Genomic DNA, 17082 nt, shown 5'->3' with positions numbered 1-17082 from the left:
CTATTACGTGGACAGCATCATCATTGGGTCTTATTTGTGCTTACCTCCACTGGGAGAGAGACCAACTGGTTATTCGCAATAGTGATCAAGAGTAGTGAGAGTGGGGGTAGGTGAGCCTAAAATTGCCTCCAGTACCCTGGTTCGTAAATATTCTGTCAGGGGTGGGGCAAGGTTAAAAAGAAGGCGTGGTGTTTAAACAGAAGGGCTGCTGTTCTATGGCACCTGTGTAAATAGGTGAGTGGTCAGGGGGTCGACATGTTTCTGCCCCTTGGGTGCCCAATCTGCTCGGAAGACTTTCTTCAGGACCGGGTGTGCAGGGGGGGAATACTCTGCTCCATGTGCTTAATAAAAGCAAGAATTTCCGTCATAAATGACTAGTAAAATCTGCTTTTTATGGCAGTAACGGAGGCTCATATTATGCTGTTTAATGCATATTAACTACCACAGAAGATGCAGTAATAACAGGTTTACAATAAACATTGCAGAAGTTTGTATCATTAGCCCATTAGCAGATCTCAAAATGTCCTCTAACTGAGAATCCACCCAAAAGGCTTTGGAAGCAATAGCTCCCCCCAGCGGAACAGGCTTAAAAAATGGACATATAGAAACCAGCAAGAGACATAATCCATTTAACCCTACGGGCTTTCGAAAAGAAATGAGTTGTTGGGTATGAGAGGCCGTTCTAAGATGTACTGTTATCTGTTTCTAAGCCTTAAGGCAGTTACCCACACATAAATTGGGTTAGTATTAGTTAATGTTAATGTAAATGTAAATGTTAAAAATGATTTGTAGAGCGCACTTACACTGATTGGTTTCATGGCGCTGTAGAAAAAGGCAGAGTGCATAGCTCGAGAGGAACTTTAGTACCTTTCCTAATGTTGAAAAGAATACCTGTGGGAGTGAAATGTCTTAAGCTTTTATATCAGCTGGTAAGTGTTCTACATGAATGAAAAGTTTGTGAAGAAGGCAAAATTCCCAGAACATTTTTGTTAGATCTGCAAGGAGTTTTGATTTGGTGCCGCTCAGGTGTTTTATGAAATGGACAACTGAAAGATTGTCAGTCGGAAGCAGGATGGAACATTGAAACCTGTTTGTTGCAAAACTCTTTATTGCAAAAGATCCAGCCAGCATCTCTAAACAATTGGTGGGTGTAAAACGAAGACTCCTGTAGAGACCAAGTACCTCCAGTCGATATTTGACCACACAGGGTGACCCAACCTGTCAGGCTTGCATCAAATTCAAGTATAGATCTGGGGCCAAAGTTAATAGGGTTTTCCCATTCCAGGCATCTAAATTGTCTTTTCACCATTGAAGCTCTAGTCTGGACTCCTGATCAAAAAGAATGGAGTCGGACTAAGCAAGACCAATGCAGAAATGGTAAATGCTTAGTCTCTGGAGAGCACGATAATGCAAAAGTCCTGGAAATTTGGCCAGAGTCGATGAGTAAAGCAGTCTGAAAATCCTTGCAAGAGATCTAAGGGAGATAAATGTGCAACTCAAAGTGTGAAGAAGTTATAATTTTATTGCATGAACTATGGTTTGTGGTAAGTGAAGAACTGTGTGAATAGAATTTATGAGGAAACCGAGAAATTCAACATAATGGGCCCGAACTAGGACTGACTTCTGTTTGTAGATGAGGAAATCTAGATGTGAAAGGAGAGAGAATAATACGAGTCAAAATTCTATGTAGCATTAATGAGGAATTTAAAGTAAGGGGTTCAATATCTGAAGTCTTTAAGGATGGCACCTTACTGTAGCAGCACACAGCAACGAAAAGCCAAGGGAGAGGTGGCGTAGCAGAGCAGGTTGCACCTAAGAGGGGTGTTCCGGGATGCTAGTGCTCTGCAGGCTGTTTAGAAGTGAGGTAAAACACTTCAAATAGGTAGAGGTAGATGCAGAATGCATCAACAGCAAATCTGAGGCCAATTTGTGGTGTACCAAAAACAATGGCGGGCATGACCACAGGAGAGGGGAGGAGTAGAGAGACGTGCAAGAGTGTGCCAGGGAGAAAATGAGATTCGAACAAAAGGAGGTACTACAAATAAACAAATAAAATACCTAAACTAAGACCAAATGACTTAGTAATTATACAAGCTAATACAATATATAGTTATCTTGATAGCGACCAGCAAGAAAAGGGGGCTGCTTCTGGTCAAGTTAGGTATAATAGGCTTTTCCTCATTACTGATTGGTACGTTGTACTCTGCTGTTCTTTGTTCCCATTGGCCTGTGGTTCCTGGACCTCATGGGATGTGTAATGTTTTTCAACATTCTTGACTGCTGCTATATAATAAAGCAAGTTAAGAAATAGCATGAAATGAGCCTACAGTCCTGCCATGAAATTGATAAATTGTGTTCCATGTGCCACAATATGGCAATCAATCGACGACTACTAATCCTGAATAACCACTACATTTCGTTGCCATGGCCAAAGCCCCAACTACTCAGAGACAGGAAGTGAGGAAAGTGACACAGCAGTACTGCCCTGGCCTGCATGTACCCAGTCCATGTACTGCTAGCACGTAAACAGGCAAGGAATACCATCATGTGAACAACAATGCCTGTCCCTGCTACCACCCTTCCCATAATCCACACCCACATGCCAGACTTGCTCACACGCATTGAAACTGGAGAATGATGGAAAGGAGGTCAGAGTAGAGGGCATGTGTGATGCTTCCATCCATGTACTCAATCACTCACTTGCCATTTGGGCACTAAGCTGTCCATCTATTGTTCCAACCACTGACTCATGCTCACATTCACCCACTCACCATTTACGATATTATAGAGACAAACGTGACAATCAATGAAGACACACTTCTACTAATTTAATAGTCAGAACTACAGGCTTAGGCAATACTTAATTGCTCTGCACTTGAACTGTAAAGAATGCTATTGACTGGGTTCGAAAAATAATCTAAGTTTCCAGACTAAATTAATTCTATTTATGTTCATAAAACTAACATTTATTTTGATAACTATTCAATACAATCTATTAGGAGACATTTGAGCAATTCAATTATTTTTGTTTGGTTTGTAGTGTGTTTTCTGCCATTGTATTTGCTGCCATGAGTGTTGGACAGGCCAGTGTACTTGCACCAGACTTTAGCAAAGCAAAACTTGCTGTTCGAAGAATCGCCAAACTTTTGGATCGGAAACCTCAAATAGACAGCTATAGTGAAGAGGGAAAAGTACTGGTGAGTTGTCTTGTGTTATTCTATATTAAATTATAAAATGGTGAATTGTTAAAACACTACTTCATGCCTCTGTTTTATGAGCAATTTTGTGAAATTTATTTTTGCATTTTATGTACTACTCATTTACCTATGAAGGGGAGGTTGTCTTCTGTTCATGAGCGTCAATTCACCAAAATGCTTGAAGTAGCAGTAGAGATATCACACAGCATTTGACGTTTACTTTGACTCACACACACATACACTTAAACATACACATTCACAAACTTTCTCTCAGATAAACACACTCACCTACAAGTATGCATACAAGATACATTTAAAAGCACATTTTACTTACCATAACTGTCAGATATGGTCAAATCAAATTCAAATTCAAAAGCTTTATTTGGTTTCTAAGCATAAAACCATAAAAGTACACAATAAAAATATTGCAATCTATAAATAGATAATCCAACGTGTATATGTGCACACACCTTCCCCAGACAGACACCCCGTAACAATTGTGGTGTGACAACATGGAAACCATCTCCTAGGGATGACCAGGGCATGTATAGCAGTCAGTCAGTCAGTCAAAATACTTTATTCGATAATTCAATATTATAAAAAGACAGTATTGATCAATCTATAAATTACAGTTACATACTTAAAAAATTCACAAGGTTCACAAAGTTTCATAAATATAAAATAGTTAGGAAAATATTAAAAATATTAAAAATATTAAAAAAGGTCGATACATATACAAGGTAAGTACTATACAGAGCAGCATGAACACAGATTATAAAAATACAGTCGAATGTGGAGATTCATTATCTTTTTTCTCTCCCTGACAGCCCCCACCAAGAAGCTTGCAACATGAGAGATGACCCTGGGACTATTTAATAGTTGCAAATATAGGAGAGCAGGCCTCACCTGAATAAACCCTGCTTCCTTAAGAATAGGAACAAGAAACTTCCTCCTTACCGCCATATAATGGCTACAGAACATTAAAAAATGCATCGTGTCCTGCTTAGAGAAATTATCACAGGAACACGGAGGCGCTTGATCGGAGGTACACCATGCCGTTAGTTGAACTAAATTAAAATGAATCAGATTTAAACGAAAACGCGTTAAAAGAAATCTATGATAGGTTTGTTAACTAAGACCAGGTAGGGCTCAGGACCTGGAGAATTAGAAATCATAAAATTAGATCTAACAGTAGTTTTTCTAAGTTCCTTCTCTTCTCTACATACTGACAGCCTCTGTAGTGTTGCCACCTTTGTTAATGCTATGTCCTTAGCGGTTATGTTTTTTGGCTCAAGAAAGAGCTCTGGTCTTCCGATGTCCTGAAAACCTTGCTTAACGTAAGATAACCACTTTATTTTGTTTGCGTTGTCTAAGTGGAGACAATCCCTGAGTATGGAGTGATTCAAGGAGAGTTCTTCATTTAGCCAGGTCTTTAGCCAGGTTATTAACTGCGCTACCTTTAGTAAATCAGTAATAAAGCCAACGCCCAGCTCTGAGTGCACAGAGAAAGAAGGGGTTGACTGCGGTACTTATAGAATTGATCTCAGAAATTTATTATCTGTGATTTGCAGGGAGTCTGTCGCACCGTATCCCATAGTGAACAACCATATGTCGCTACCGCCAAACATTTTGCTTTATAAATATTTAGCAATGCTTCTATGGGTCTTCCTCCGAGCCTTTTACTAAATGCCATGATGGCCATAGAGGATCTTGCGAGAGCAGTGTTTTTTGCTTTAATCTGTGTGCCCCAACGCCAACTCTCCTCAAAAATAATGCCTAGGTAAGGGAATGTTGAAACTCTACTTAGTTCCTCACTGCCACAGAAGAAGGTTTTCACGTTCTTCTTTCAAAAGCCTTTCCCAGTTATCATAATTTGGGATTTTTTTACATTAATTTTAAGGTCTAATGAGTTCATAAAAACTCCAAATGCATCCAGCAGGCGTTGAAGCCCCAACACAGTTCGCGAGAGAAGGACAGCGTCATCCGCATACAGGAGAACCGGTATGCCCAGATCTCATGCATGTGGTATGTCTGCCTTCACCTCCTTGAGCACCGATTCAAGGGCATTTATATAAATCATGAATAAGAGAGGGGCCATAATACACCCCTGCCTGACCCCCCTTCCTGAGTGGAAGTGGCTAGAACAGCGCCCCTCTGGGTTTACCCTAACGGTGGCCCGCAGACCAGAGTGTAAGTCCACTAGGAAGTTTACCAAGGTTGGATCAAGAACTAAGTCAGTTAGGATCTGCCACAGTTTCGGGCGATTCACAAGATCAAAGGCAGAGGAAAGGTCCATAAAACCTAAATATAAGGACCCTTCCCTAGCAACAGTGTATTTGTCCACTAACAGTTGTATAGCAGTCCAAAAATCATTACTATTCATACAGCTTCAGGTCCCGCCCAGTATTCATTCAATACGATTGATAAAATTTGCATTATACAATCAAACAAGAAGGTAATACGAAGTTTTGTAAGTTAGGGCTTCCAGGTGTACTACGTTTTTTCTTCTTCCTAGGGCCATTGTAATAAACACTTTGACAGATAAACAAATATCCATGTTTTCCAGAGCACTTCTATAATTAAAAGCATCCTGGTAGTAAAATATTTGGCAGTTTTAAAAAGCAGAACTAAAAAACATTCTCTAAGGTCCTTGTAAAAACTTCAGAAAAATAAGTGCATAGTGCTTTGTCTTGTGCTGTCATCGCAAGGACATTTTGGGAGATTATTAGTCCATGCCACAATTTTTGAAAATGCAAACCTAAAATGTAGTATTCCTAGTCGTAATCTGGTAAAATAGAACCTATGTTGGCTGTTCTTAACAATTTTCAAGTAATTTGACTGACCTTCACGTACGTGATGTAACAAGTATCTATCTACTGTGGATATTTTGCTCTCAATAATGTCTCTCTCTTTTACCCTCTGACCCCTGAGTTAGTCCTGGCATCTGTTTTGAAGTAAGTAAGGACCTTAACTGTGTCATTGGCTCCAATAGCTGGGTCCATTTTTCTTAGATGGCTGTCCATATAGGACAACCATGCTATTTTCTCCCAGGCAACTAGCCTGAGGTAATCTAAAATTATTGCCTTTGTAAACTGTGTCCCTATTTTACTTATATTGTGCCACAGAATAAAGGGTCTCATGTATAAGTTGTCCTTTAAAAAAGGATCAGCCACTTCCCTATGTGTTATATTCGTTGAGCTTGTTTTTGAGATGGCTAATAATCAAGCCAGAAACAAGTTCTCTAATGTATGCAGTTTGTCACAATTTGTATACCGCCAGAGGGCAGTGCCATAGCCAGCGCTTGGGAGAAATTTGCTTTTATACAACATCAGTATTTCCCTGATCGGTTTTTGGCCTAGCCTATTTTACTGGCAAACGTAAAGATAGTTTTTATCACTCTTGAAAGGGTCATTTTGAATATATTTAATTGGCTTTCCCGGGACCCTGATGCAGTGAAGTGAATTCCCAGGTATGTGACAAATTGTGTATCCACTAGCCTCTCCCCATTTATATGATGTATCCTCTTTTTTGCTCTTCTTTTTTCCAGCTACCATACAAACAGTTTTCTTTAAATGTACTTTCATGCTTTTTTTATTCATAAATTTAACAAAGTTATCTATCAGGAGCTGCAGCCTATTGGCTGTTCTATGAAAGAGGACTGCATTGTCCGCATATAATAAGATGGGGACATGACGAGATCCGACCATGGGGGCTTCAGCTCAGTTTTTTGTAGACATTAGTCCACCCCATTTATGTAGAGTGAGAAGAGCAAGGGAGCAAGGACACAGTCCTGTCTAATACCTTGGGAGACCTTAAAACTTTCTGTGCATTCCTGCTTTGGTCCATATTGCACCTGCGCAATAAGGTAAGAGTACCATTGGGACAGATAGTTGGTGATACCCAGAGTGTCTCCAATATCTGCAAGTGTTTCCCATAATTTATTATGATTTACCAGATCAAACACACTGCTCAGATCTGCAGTCCCACCCTTGATACTGTATTTATATTGATTAACAGATGTTAATACATTGTTCTATTGTTCCAATATCGCTCCTGAACCCATGTTGTGTGTCATTGAGTATGTGTTTTTACCTACCCAGGAGGATTCTGCCCATTAATTTAGCCCTGGAGTCCAAGCGGTATATTGGGCTATAACATTTCGGATCCCCTCTGTTACCATTAATAAATATTGGGATTATTGTTCTTTCTGTCCAGGAGACAGGGAGGAAACCCTGTACTGTAGAATTCCATACTTGGGTCAGCATCGGGGACTATAAAGTAACATGTGCTTTAACAGTATCTATTAGAACGCCGTCCGGGCCTGCGGCCTTTTCACTTGCTGCTTTGTTTAGGGTATTAATGACATCTTCTAGGGTAATGTCAGGGATATACATAGCGTCAATTTGGTATAAATGTGTGGTTGTCAATTTTAAAGCACAATGTTTCGGATTAAAAATAGTGTTAAAATGTTTATCCAATCCCCATGTTGTACAAATGCCTCAATCCTTGGTTCTCCTCTCTTTTTAAGGAATGGCTGCTTAATATTTTCCAGAAAAGGGATTTATCCTTTAGGTTGGCAGCCTGCAACAGGTCATCCCCAATTTTTCTTTCAACTTTCCTTTCCTATCTTCTAAGGCAGATCTGTCTATGGATTTTTTCCCTATCTCTCAGAGAATCCCGTAAGTTTTCCTTAATTTTCTGTTTATCGAGGAATGTTCTGTATTGAACCATCTCCTCTTTCTATTTCTTTTCCTTCTGGATGGGCATCCACGTTTCTAACCATGATTTTACAGAAGGCTTCTATAATACACAGCAGGGAGGACTTTAAGATTGTTCTTATATAAAAATCTCTAAGATTTTCTGCCATGAATTCCCCGTTATGTAATCTATGTTTGCCCATCTTAAAGTAATACCATTTCTGCCCTGTATTTCAATTTGATTTGAATAATAGTTTGTGGACCAATTGGCCAAAGATATTAAAATTAAGGACAAATGTCAAGATAGCATGGTCACTAGGAGCACTTGGGGTCATGTTGGAGGATTCTATTAAGCTTTGCCCATTTCTGTCACAAAAATGTGGTCAGTGACAGAGCTTTTGCGATTCCCATAATATGTTGGTACTGAAATTTGGTCTTCATTAATGCATTGTTCCTGCAAATCCAAGCTATATTAAAAATCATTTAATTTGGGGCGTGGCCAAGCCGTTTAACTTGGTGGACGTGCTTTAGACGGGCTCCTGTTAGCCCTTATTTATCCAGCGATTATCCTGCCGTCTTGTCGGCTTTCTTATGCCATATTTTATAGGCGGTGATCTGCTGGCCGTGCGGCACCTAGAAACCTAATTGAGACCTGCCTTCCTGGTCTGGCGGTTCCCAGATCCCTGCAGTGATCTGTGGCCTGGCAATCCTCGCACTGGTGTGGTGGGTGTCGCTGGACAGGCCTCGACTGGTTGCCATGGGGGTTGCTTCCTGTGCCACGTCTTGTTGGTGGAGAGGTGGCGCATCTTTGCCTGCTGCATAGAGATTCGGAGGTATTATCGAGCCGTGGCAGATGCTCCTCCATTCGTCTATCCTGCGTGCATGCTTAGGGAGTCGGTGACCACAGCGGACAGTGCAGTTTGTCCTTTTCTCCTGCGGCGTTGCGATTCTTGTCCGACTAAACAACCATATCGGGCCATAGCACCTCATAGACCCACCTTGGCATGCTGCCTGCCTCATTGGGCTGAAGATTCCCCATAACAGGGTTACTTATGTGGCATAAGAGACCCGCCTGCTGGCGGTGTTTGCTGAACCGTGAGGGTTGAAGCTGGGTGCCCCATTGGGCGAGCTGGTGCACTCGGGGCCTGACCCAATGAAGTTGGGCCCCTCGAACTGAGGCAGTGCTGCCATCGGGAGCTTGCGGATGACCTGCGAGGGCACCTGGATCTGACTCGGCGGCCGTTGCGGTCTGCGGCGTGTTGCCTTCCATCCTGGGGGTCCTGCCCTATATGTCGCTCACTCCATTGCTGCCGTTGGGCCTGCTGACGCAGTGCACCATGACTGACCCTACCCCTACCTCTACCTTCCTCGCCTTTTGTGTTATGATGGGCAGGTATTGGGGGAATTAGCTGAAATTGCTGCATGGAGTTATGTCTGCGTGGTGGGGCCTGGGCCTTGATATCCACCTGAAGCTACTGGGACATCATAGCCTGGGATATATGTAGTCAGCGCCTTGGCCCCCTACTGAACTGAGATTTCAATGTAGACATACTGCCTGGCCGCTGCCCTAGCATTGGTGGCTTTCTCCCCTTGTAACCCAGGGAAACCCACCTCCTTTGATCCTGCTGCTGTGGACTGGTGTGGTTTGACACATAGGGCGGTACCACGACATGTCTAAGGATAGAAGTTCTGGTTCTTTGGCACAACAGAGCACTTTGGACAAGTTTACAGGCATGACTGCTCAGCCCCCTGTGTTAGGCGACCCACAGGCAAGTATGCCGGACAACGCCGCTTCATGGCCGCTAACATGCAGACCAGTGACATGCTCAAGCTAAGAGGGAGGTGGTGGGTCCTGATGTGAAGCTTCTCAGACAAGACCTCTGCAATACCGCACAGCATATCTCTGAGACGAGTCCCGGATATCCACGGTGGAGGATTTGAACACGACACTCCAGAAGAAGATCTCAGCCTTAGAATCCATCGCCAAGTGGCTGCCGACACAGGTGGAGGTCACTGAGGAACGCGCCCGCCGCAATAATCTACACTTTGTTGGCTTTCCTGGGGGGTGCGAGGGCAGAGATGTGGCTGACTTTCTGGCCAAATGGCTAACAGACTGGCTTCCTCCGGGTCTTCGGTCTTCCTGCTTTGTCATTGAACGCGCATATCAAGCCCTGATACAGAAGCCGCCACCGAGCACAAGACCCAGACCAGTGATCGCGCGATTCCTTAACTTTAAGGACAGAGATATCATCTTACAGCAGGCCAGACTCAAAGACCCCTGCTGTTTGCTTCGCAAAAGATTATGATATTCCCAGATTACACCAGATTAGTGCAGCAGCGCGTCAGCCCTTTACCAAGGCGTAGGCCAGACTGAGGCATCTCAAGGTCCAATACTCCTTGTTCTTCCTGGCCAGGCTATGGATATAGTATAAAGAGCAGACATACTTTTTTGACTCCCCTGAAGAGGTCTTTGCATGGACCTATGAACATCTCAAACTCCGATCACACACTCCGCCCAGACTCGACACTGACTCCTCCTCTGGCGGGCCGAACCTGGAGCAGTCTCAGGCCCAGGGCGAACAGCGCCAGCAATCTTTATCAAAGAAACGCTCTCAATCACGCAATAAATCAAATGTACGACCCTCACTGTCTGACATAGGAAAGCTTCTGCACTCCTCCGCTCTGCGCATGAGCGATCTAGATTTAGTGATTGATGGCCAAGTTTAGCCCTCTTGAGGCTAAGGTGTTCATGGGAGAATTGGGGGAACACAAGATTATGAAAATGTATTGCATATTGAATTTATTGCATGCTTGTTATTAATAGTAATACAACACTTTCCAACACACTGGAGGCCTGGCAGGCTGACCTGGGCCCATTGGACTACGAAGACTGGACTGAGGCGCTTGCGTCCCCATGCGGTGCTGCCATCGCAACACAACTCCGATATAAACAAGACATAGGCTCTGGCGGGCTGGACATATTGCCTCTCCGCTTTGTTTGAGGTGCTGTGTGGACAACTGTACTTTCTTCCACACAGTAAGGTCATGTATTTCTTCTTTCAAAGTTTTGGCATGGTCTTATTACATGTCTGATTTCTGCATGGGGTTGGAGATATATATTTTTGCTGCTCGGGGCTCTCCTCTGAAACATCCAAAGATATGGAAGAGTTGGGCCGACTTCCGAGGGATTTACTTAGAGCCTATTCCTGATCCAACAACAGAGTGATTTGAACATAGTTGCTATATGGGGCTTTACAGACTGTGGTAATGTGGACTTTGCAGTTATAGATGGACTTCTATGCTTTATACTTTTTGCAGATTAATAGCACTTCTGTTATTTTTTATTATGACAAGTTGTTATGCACATGATCGTCCATTGTATAACCTGATAAAAAATGGCGACATCAGTATTTGTATTATGTACCTATTGCTGTTTTGGAGCAACACCCTGTTGGGTGTCTTCAGGCTGTTGACAATAACATTTTGTTATGAAAAAAAATCATTTAATGTAATGCTTCTCCATATGGGTTGTGTGAAAAATGCAACATGCCTTCCCCATTTGTTTTAATATAACCACATCTGTGATATCTCTGCCTAAAGCATTGACTCCAATGATAATCTCCTAGCCGTAATAAAATATTCTCATCCTTAATATGAGTTAGGACCAATTCAATCTCCCTACTTAAATCCATTATAACAGTTACTTTGACTTTATCCCAAAAATGATTATAGAAATTAATTATAACCAGATTAACCTTTTCTTCTGTTGTTAAATGGATATATTGAAAATAGGGGGAGGACAAGTAGGCCCTTAATACTTTTAATGAAACTGTGATAAATATCAACATTGCCAGGCCTCCCTTATCCCACCCTCCCTCTGAAGGGGTTGCCGGGGTTAAAAGTGGGTTCAAGCTCTCCACAAAAAGTCATCTGTTGCCCATGTCTCTTGTAGGCAAACTAATTATGTCTGACTGATGACCTCCAACCACTCTGGGTTTGTTTGTTTGTTCTTTATTCCCACAATGTTCCAAGTCTTAATTACAAGATTGAAGTTTCCTGTCTTTGGGCAGGTTGAAATACCCTGGTCAGAGTTCTATGTTTCATGTTCTATATCATGTACATCGATGGGCACGGTAGCGGGATCATTCTTTGGGCAGGTTGATATACCCGGGTTAGAGTTCTGTAATTCATGGTCTACCTGATAAACATTGATGGCTGTCCTTGGGAAAGTTGAAATACCTAGATCGTAGTTCTGTACTTCGTGATCTACATGATGTACATCGATGGGATTTATGCCCTTTCTTCCCTCCCCCAACTGTTGTCAATCCTGATCCTCATAGTACAGAAGGGGTAGGAAGCATTGTTGGGATTGTTATCTTTGACCTGTTGGTGAGTTTAGTTATTTTTTATTATGACAAGTTGTTATGCACATGATCGTCCATTGTATAACCTGATAAAAAATGGCGACATCAGTATTTGTATTATGTACCTATTGCTGTTTTGGAGCAACACCCTGTTGGGTGTCTTCAGGCTGTTGACAATAACATTTTGTTGTGAAAAAAAAATCATTTAATGTAATGCTTCTCCATATGGGTTGTGTGAAAAATGCAACATGCCTTCCCCATTTGTTTTAATATAACCACATCTGTGATATCTCTGCCTATAGCATTGACTCCAATGATAATCTCCTAGCCGTAATAAAATATTCTCATCCTTAATATGAGTTAGGACCAATTCAATCTCCCTACTTAAATCCATTATAACAGTTACTTTGGCTTTATCCCAAAAATGATTATAGAAATTAATTATAACCAGATTAACCTTTTCTTCTGTTGTTAAATGGATATATTGAAAATAGGGGGATGACAGGTAGGCCCTTAATACTTTTAATGAAACTGTGATAAATATCAACATTGCCAGACCTCCCTTAGCCCACCCTCCCTCTGAAGGAGTTGCCGGGGTTAAAAGTGGGTTGAAGCTCTCCACAAAAAGTCATCTGTTGCCCATGTCTCTTGTAGGCAAACTAATTATGTCTGACTGATGACCTCCAACCACTCTGGGTTTGTTTGTTTATTCCCACAATGTTGGGCAGGTTGATATACCCGGGTTAGAGTTCTGTAATTCATGGTCTACCTGATAAATATTGATGGCTGTCCTTGGGAAAGTTGAAATACCTAGATCGTAGTTCTGTACTTCGTGATCTACATGATGTACATCGATGGGATTTATGCCCTTTCTTCCCTCCCCCAACTGTTGTCAATCCTGATCATCATAGTACAGAAGGGGTAGTAAGCATTGTTGGGATTGTTATCTTAGACCTGTTGGTGAGTTTAGTTTGTTGTCGGGTAACATTCTGCCCAGCTGATAAAGCTATATGTATAGGAGTATCAGTCCTTCCCATAAACATTTCTGACCTGTAGAAAATCCCTCCGAATATTCCACTAATGTTCTTAGCACTGCGTCTACCTGCCAGGCCGGAGAGGAGGGTTCTTACCCGAAGGGGGGTGCGCAAGTTCACCACGATGCAGTCACCTTCACTAGTTTTCTTTGAATAACCTATCCACCCAACTCATCTTACCATTATGATTTCTTGGGCAAGACAGTTTGTGCTCCAAGATTGTTTAGCCAACCAGTGTATCACCTTATTTTTAAGCTCAACCAGCTTTCAGTTGCATTGGGCATTAAGATGGGTACATTTCTCAATACGATTACAAATGGCCTTGCTTCCGTTGAGAGATGTAAAGATATCTGGGGCTACGTGTCTTGGTATAGGTGGTGGTCATCGTTTGCACTCAAAACAGGCAGTTGCTGGAAAGAAGCAATGTCTGAGGTTACAATTGCCACAGGGTTAGTTTGTGCAGCTTCCCTTATAATGGACTGCCCAGAGAGTAACATTGCGTGATCTAGTATTTCCTTTAAGGTTACCTCAAGTATAGAAATCCCAGATTGTATGTCCTCCAGTTTGTTCTTTAATGATGTCAGTCTATTGTGTACATTCTTTAGTGAGCAGTTTGCTGCTTTAGTAGAAATAGCTCTAGCAAAAAAAATCCCATGCCTGGACCGTGATACAGACATACCAGAGGCTGCAACCACAACCTTATTTGCTAGATCATTTTCCTTATCAGAAAAAGCACTTCTTCACGCTACTAGGGCTTGGGTCATATCCATCAAAGGACCTAACCCTGAAATGGAAATACACATGACAATCAAAGGAATGCCGCCTATGGGGGGTAGGGGATGAGTCCTTACTGCATCTAATATGTAATTGCCAAGTCCTAGCGGAAATACACAAAACAATCCTTTGGGAGGTGTTCAGGAAGGAACAAGTAAGAACTTGTAGAGCAGCAGTGATTCATTTTCTCGGAGGCTCATCAATCCCACTGTCTTGCAGTGCCATAAACGTTTTGAAAAACGCTGCAAAAGAACTAGTCAACATAGAATCTGCTAACCAACTCAAGAAGTTTCAGAACATTAGGTCCCAAAACCCCTCTACTGCACTGCTTATACATTTTAAATACTTTTTTAACTATCGCTCCTTGCTTTTCGACAGATTTTTCTATGTCCTTTCAATTTTTTTCCAACTAAAAAATGTATATCTTATGCACGTTTTATCCATGTTGGTTTTTTCCACCCTTTTATGATTTTTTTTAATCAAATAAAAGTATATTTTACTTGACATGTCTCAGGAGATTTTAACAAGTTATCTTTAGTATTTGGTCTAGGTGTCTTTGTATTGACAGTATTTCCTTTACCTCCTGTGATTACCTTCCTCTTTTTTGAGTTTTTAGGGGGTAGGTATGCCAGCCGACAAATTTTCTTTTCTGGGGAGGGGGAGATAGCTCCCCGAGCAGGAAATCCTCGCTAATCATCAGGGAATTATTTAAAAACAGATGTTGTCACAGTCTTTTCAATGATAGGAAGGTTCCCTGACTCCCTTGTGGTATCCTTCTCAACCACCTTGTCCATAGAATTATGTAAGGCGGATTTAGTTGTGGCCAGTCTTTGCTCCACATAGTGATTTCGCTATTCAATAGACTCATGGCATTCATCAAATAATTGGCAATTGATTTAGTTGAGGCAGTTGGTTTTAAAGCCCCTTTTCCAGATAGCGGTGGTAATTTATTGTTTACCCATTGTCTATGTCTTGTTATCTCCTAATTACTAGGTATAGAGGAAGCAAAACAAATTTAGGAAAGGTAGAAAGGTAAAAGAAAGGAAATATACATGGACCTGTCTGTCCTTCAGACTCTTTTTGTTATTCTACTTCAGTACACAGCACCAAAGTCCGTAGCTCTGTCAAGGCCAAAGGCAGAAAACTAAGGAGTAGGGCTCAGCCCAGCCTTGCCCAACTGCAGACGTCCCACGCTGTAGGAGAGTGTTGTGAGTTTTGTAGGAGGAAAGCCCCTCCCTCTCCCAGGAGCAATGAAGACTGGGGGGACCGAGTCCCACCCCAGCTGTCAAGAGAAGCAGATGAGAGTTGCGGGTCCGCAGAACCCATTTGATATATCCTGTGCTGCGGGAGAATGGGGAAAGTGTTGTAGGAGGGAAGCCCCTCCCTCTCCCAGGAGCAATGAGGCTGAGAGGACCGAGTTCCACCCCAGCTGTCAGAAGCAGGTGAGAGTTGCTGGTCAGCAGAACCCATTTGATGTACGGCCATATTCCATCTCATTATACGCCTTTTTTTTTTACACTGCACTATTTGTTTTGGCTGCCATTTAGTTTCATTCTTTCATCACACCCCACTTTTTCAGTTATCCTCCGCAGCTTGCTCAGCGCCATGATGCTCCCTTGGGAGCGAACGTCTGCACTTTACAAATACACATAAATATCAAATATCAAATATTTGTGTAATGAAAAATGTACAGAAAACCAGAAGAACGGAGTACCAAACGACATTCATTAGGGTGAGCTGCTACTGTGTTCTAGGCACTGATTTTGCCACCTCTGAGGCAGGGTCACAAAGGCAGTGCTATCAGTAGCAAAGAGCAAGACAGGGCTCCCAGCTGCAACCCCTGCCGACCTCTGAATGGCGTCCATGCCTTGCTTCTCTGACACACTATCTACAGTAACAGAGTTAAGCGCCAAGGCAATTAAATTTAATTGATGATCCCAGTAATGTCTTCAGTATTTAAAATCCACAACATAATAAATACAATTCTTAAATTTATATCTCAAATATATACTGTTTAACAGTGAATATAATTGAACATTTTTCCTTTATTTTATTTGTTCCCGCCAATCAAGATGGTATCACTAGTGGGACATCAATCAAAAACACATAAACACAAAATCTTCTCTCAATATATACAGTTCTTTTTCATTTTGCCTCATGGATAACAAACAACCTGGGTTAGTCAGAAATATTAGAATTGAAGCAATCAGGTTAATTTCCATAGGCATATTCATTATCACATTTCGTAAAGACATCATGCCTCCCTCTTCACAGGGTAAATAACACATTTTTTTCTATTAAACTCTTTACCTCCGGGAAGTTCTGTAACAACCACCTTCCTGTTAAGTTCCTTCTCTGGTAGTGCAGACATCATATCTTCTCTATTGAGTATCTTCATACTTTCTCTAGATCAGTCTTTCCAGGAAGACATCTTCTCGTATTGAACAAAAGGTTTGTATAGGATCTAAGTAACTGAGCTAAGTAACCAATTTAAGAACAAGACTGTTTGCAATGGAAGGGGCTGATAGAGAAAATGTGTCTTTAATTCATATCATGCAAAATGACAGGTCATCCATGGATAGTTGTGCAGGTGATGCATTCCAGAAGTAAAGTCCTAACAAAAAATGACCTTGCCACTCCTGCAAACCATGTGGGATACCCACAGTTGTTGCTTAAGGAGGTGCAGACTAGGCCTGGGCAAATTTAGATAACGCCGGACTAATCGTGGAAATTTCGGTAATTCCAGGTTACTCTTTGACCCGCAATTACCGGTTGCTTGAAGGTGGTTTATTAGTAGGTGTAGGTAGCTATCTAGCGCTAGTAATAAGGCCGCAATCACAATATAAGTTCCAGTCAGGGTCTCAATATAATATTCCCTTGCTCAGCCCTCGGGATCTGGCTGCGAGCAGGTAGGCTTAATTTAGGAGATAGACAATACATTGAATAAGTAAGACACCACATTATAAAAATCCTAGACCAATTTATAAAAAAAGGAAATATTTTTATGATTAACAGG

At 41.8% G+C, this 17082-nt stretch overlaps 1 protein-coding gene across 2 annotated transcripts in view; it reads left to right on the top strand.

Moving 5' to 3' along the window:
* LOC147688996 (ATP-dependent translocase ABCB1-like) overlaps positions 1–17082 on the top strand; it is a 684547-nt gene that overhangs the window by 593482 nt on the left and 73983 nt on the right. For both annotated transcript variants that reach the window (XM_086941883.1, XM_086941882.1), the window contains exon 22: positions 3041–3197. In XM_086941883.1, the coding sequence (XP_086798009.1) occupies positions 3041–3197 (157 nt within the window). The remainder of the gene's footprint in view (positions 1–3040; positions 3198–17082) is intronic.

This window comes from Lissotriton vulgaris, chromosome 10 (assembly GCF_964263255.1).
Source record: "Lissotriton vulgaris chromosome 10, aLisVul1.2, whole genome shotgun sequence".
Classification (NCBI taxonomy): Eukaryota; Metazoa; Chordata; class Amphibia; order Caudata; family Salamandridae; genus Lissotriton; species Lissotriton vulgaris.
This window is presented reverse-complemented; position numbering and strand designations above follow the sequence as displayed.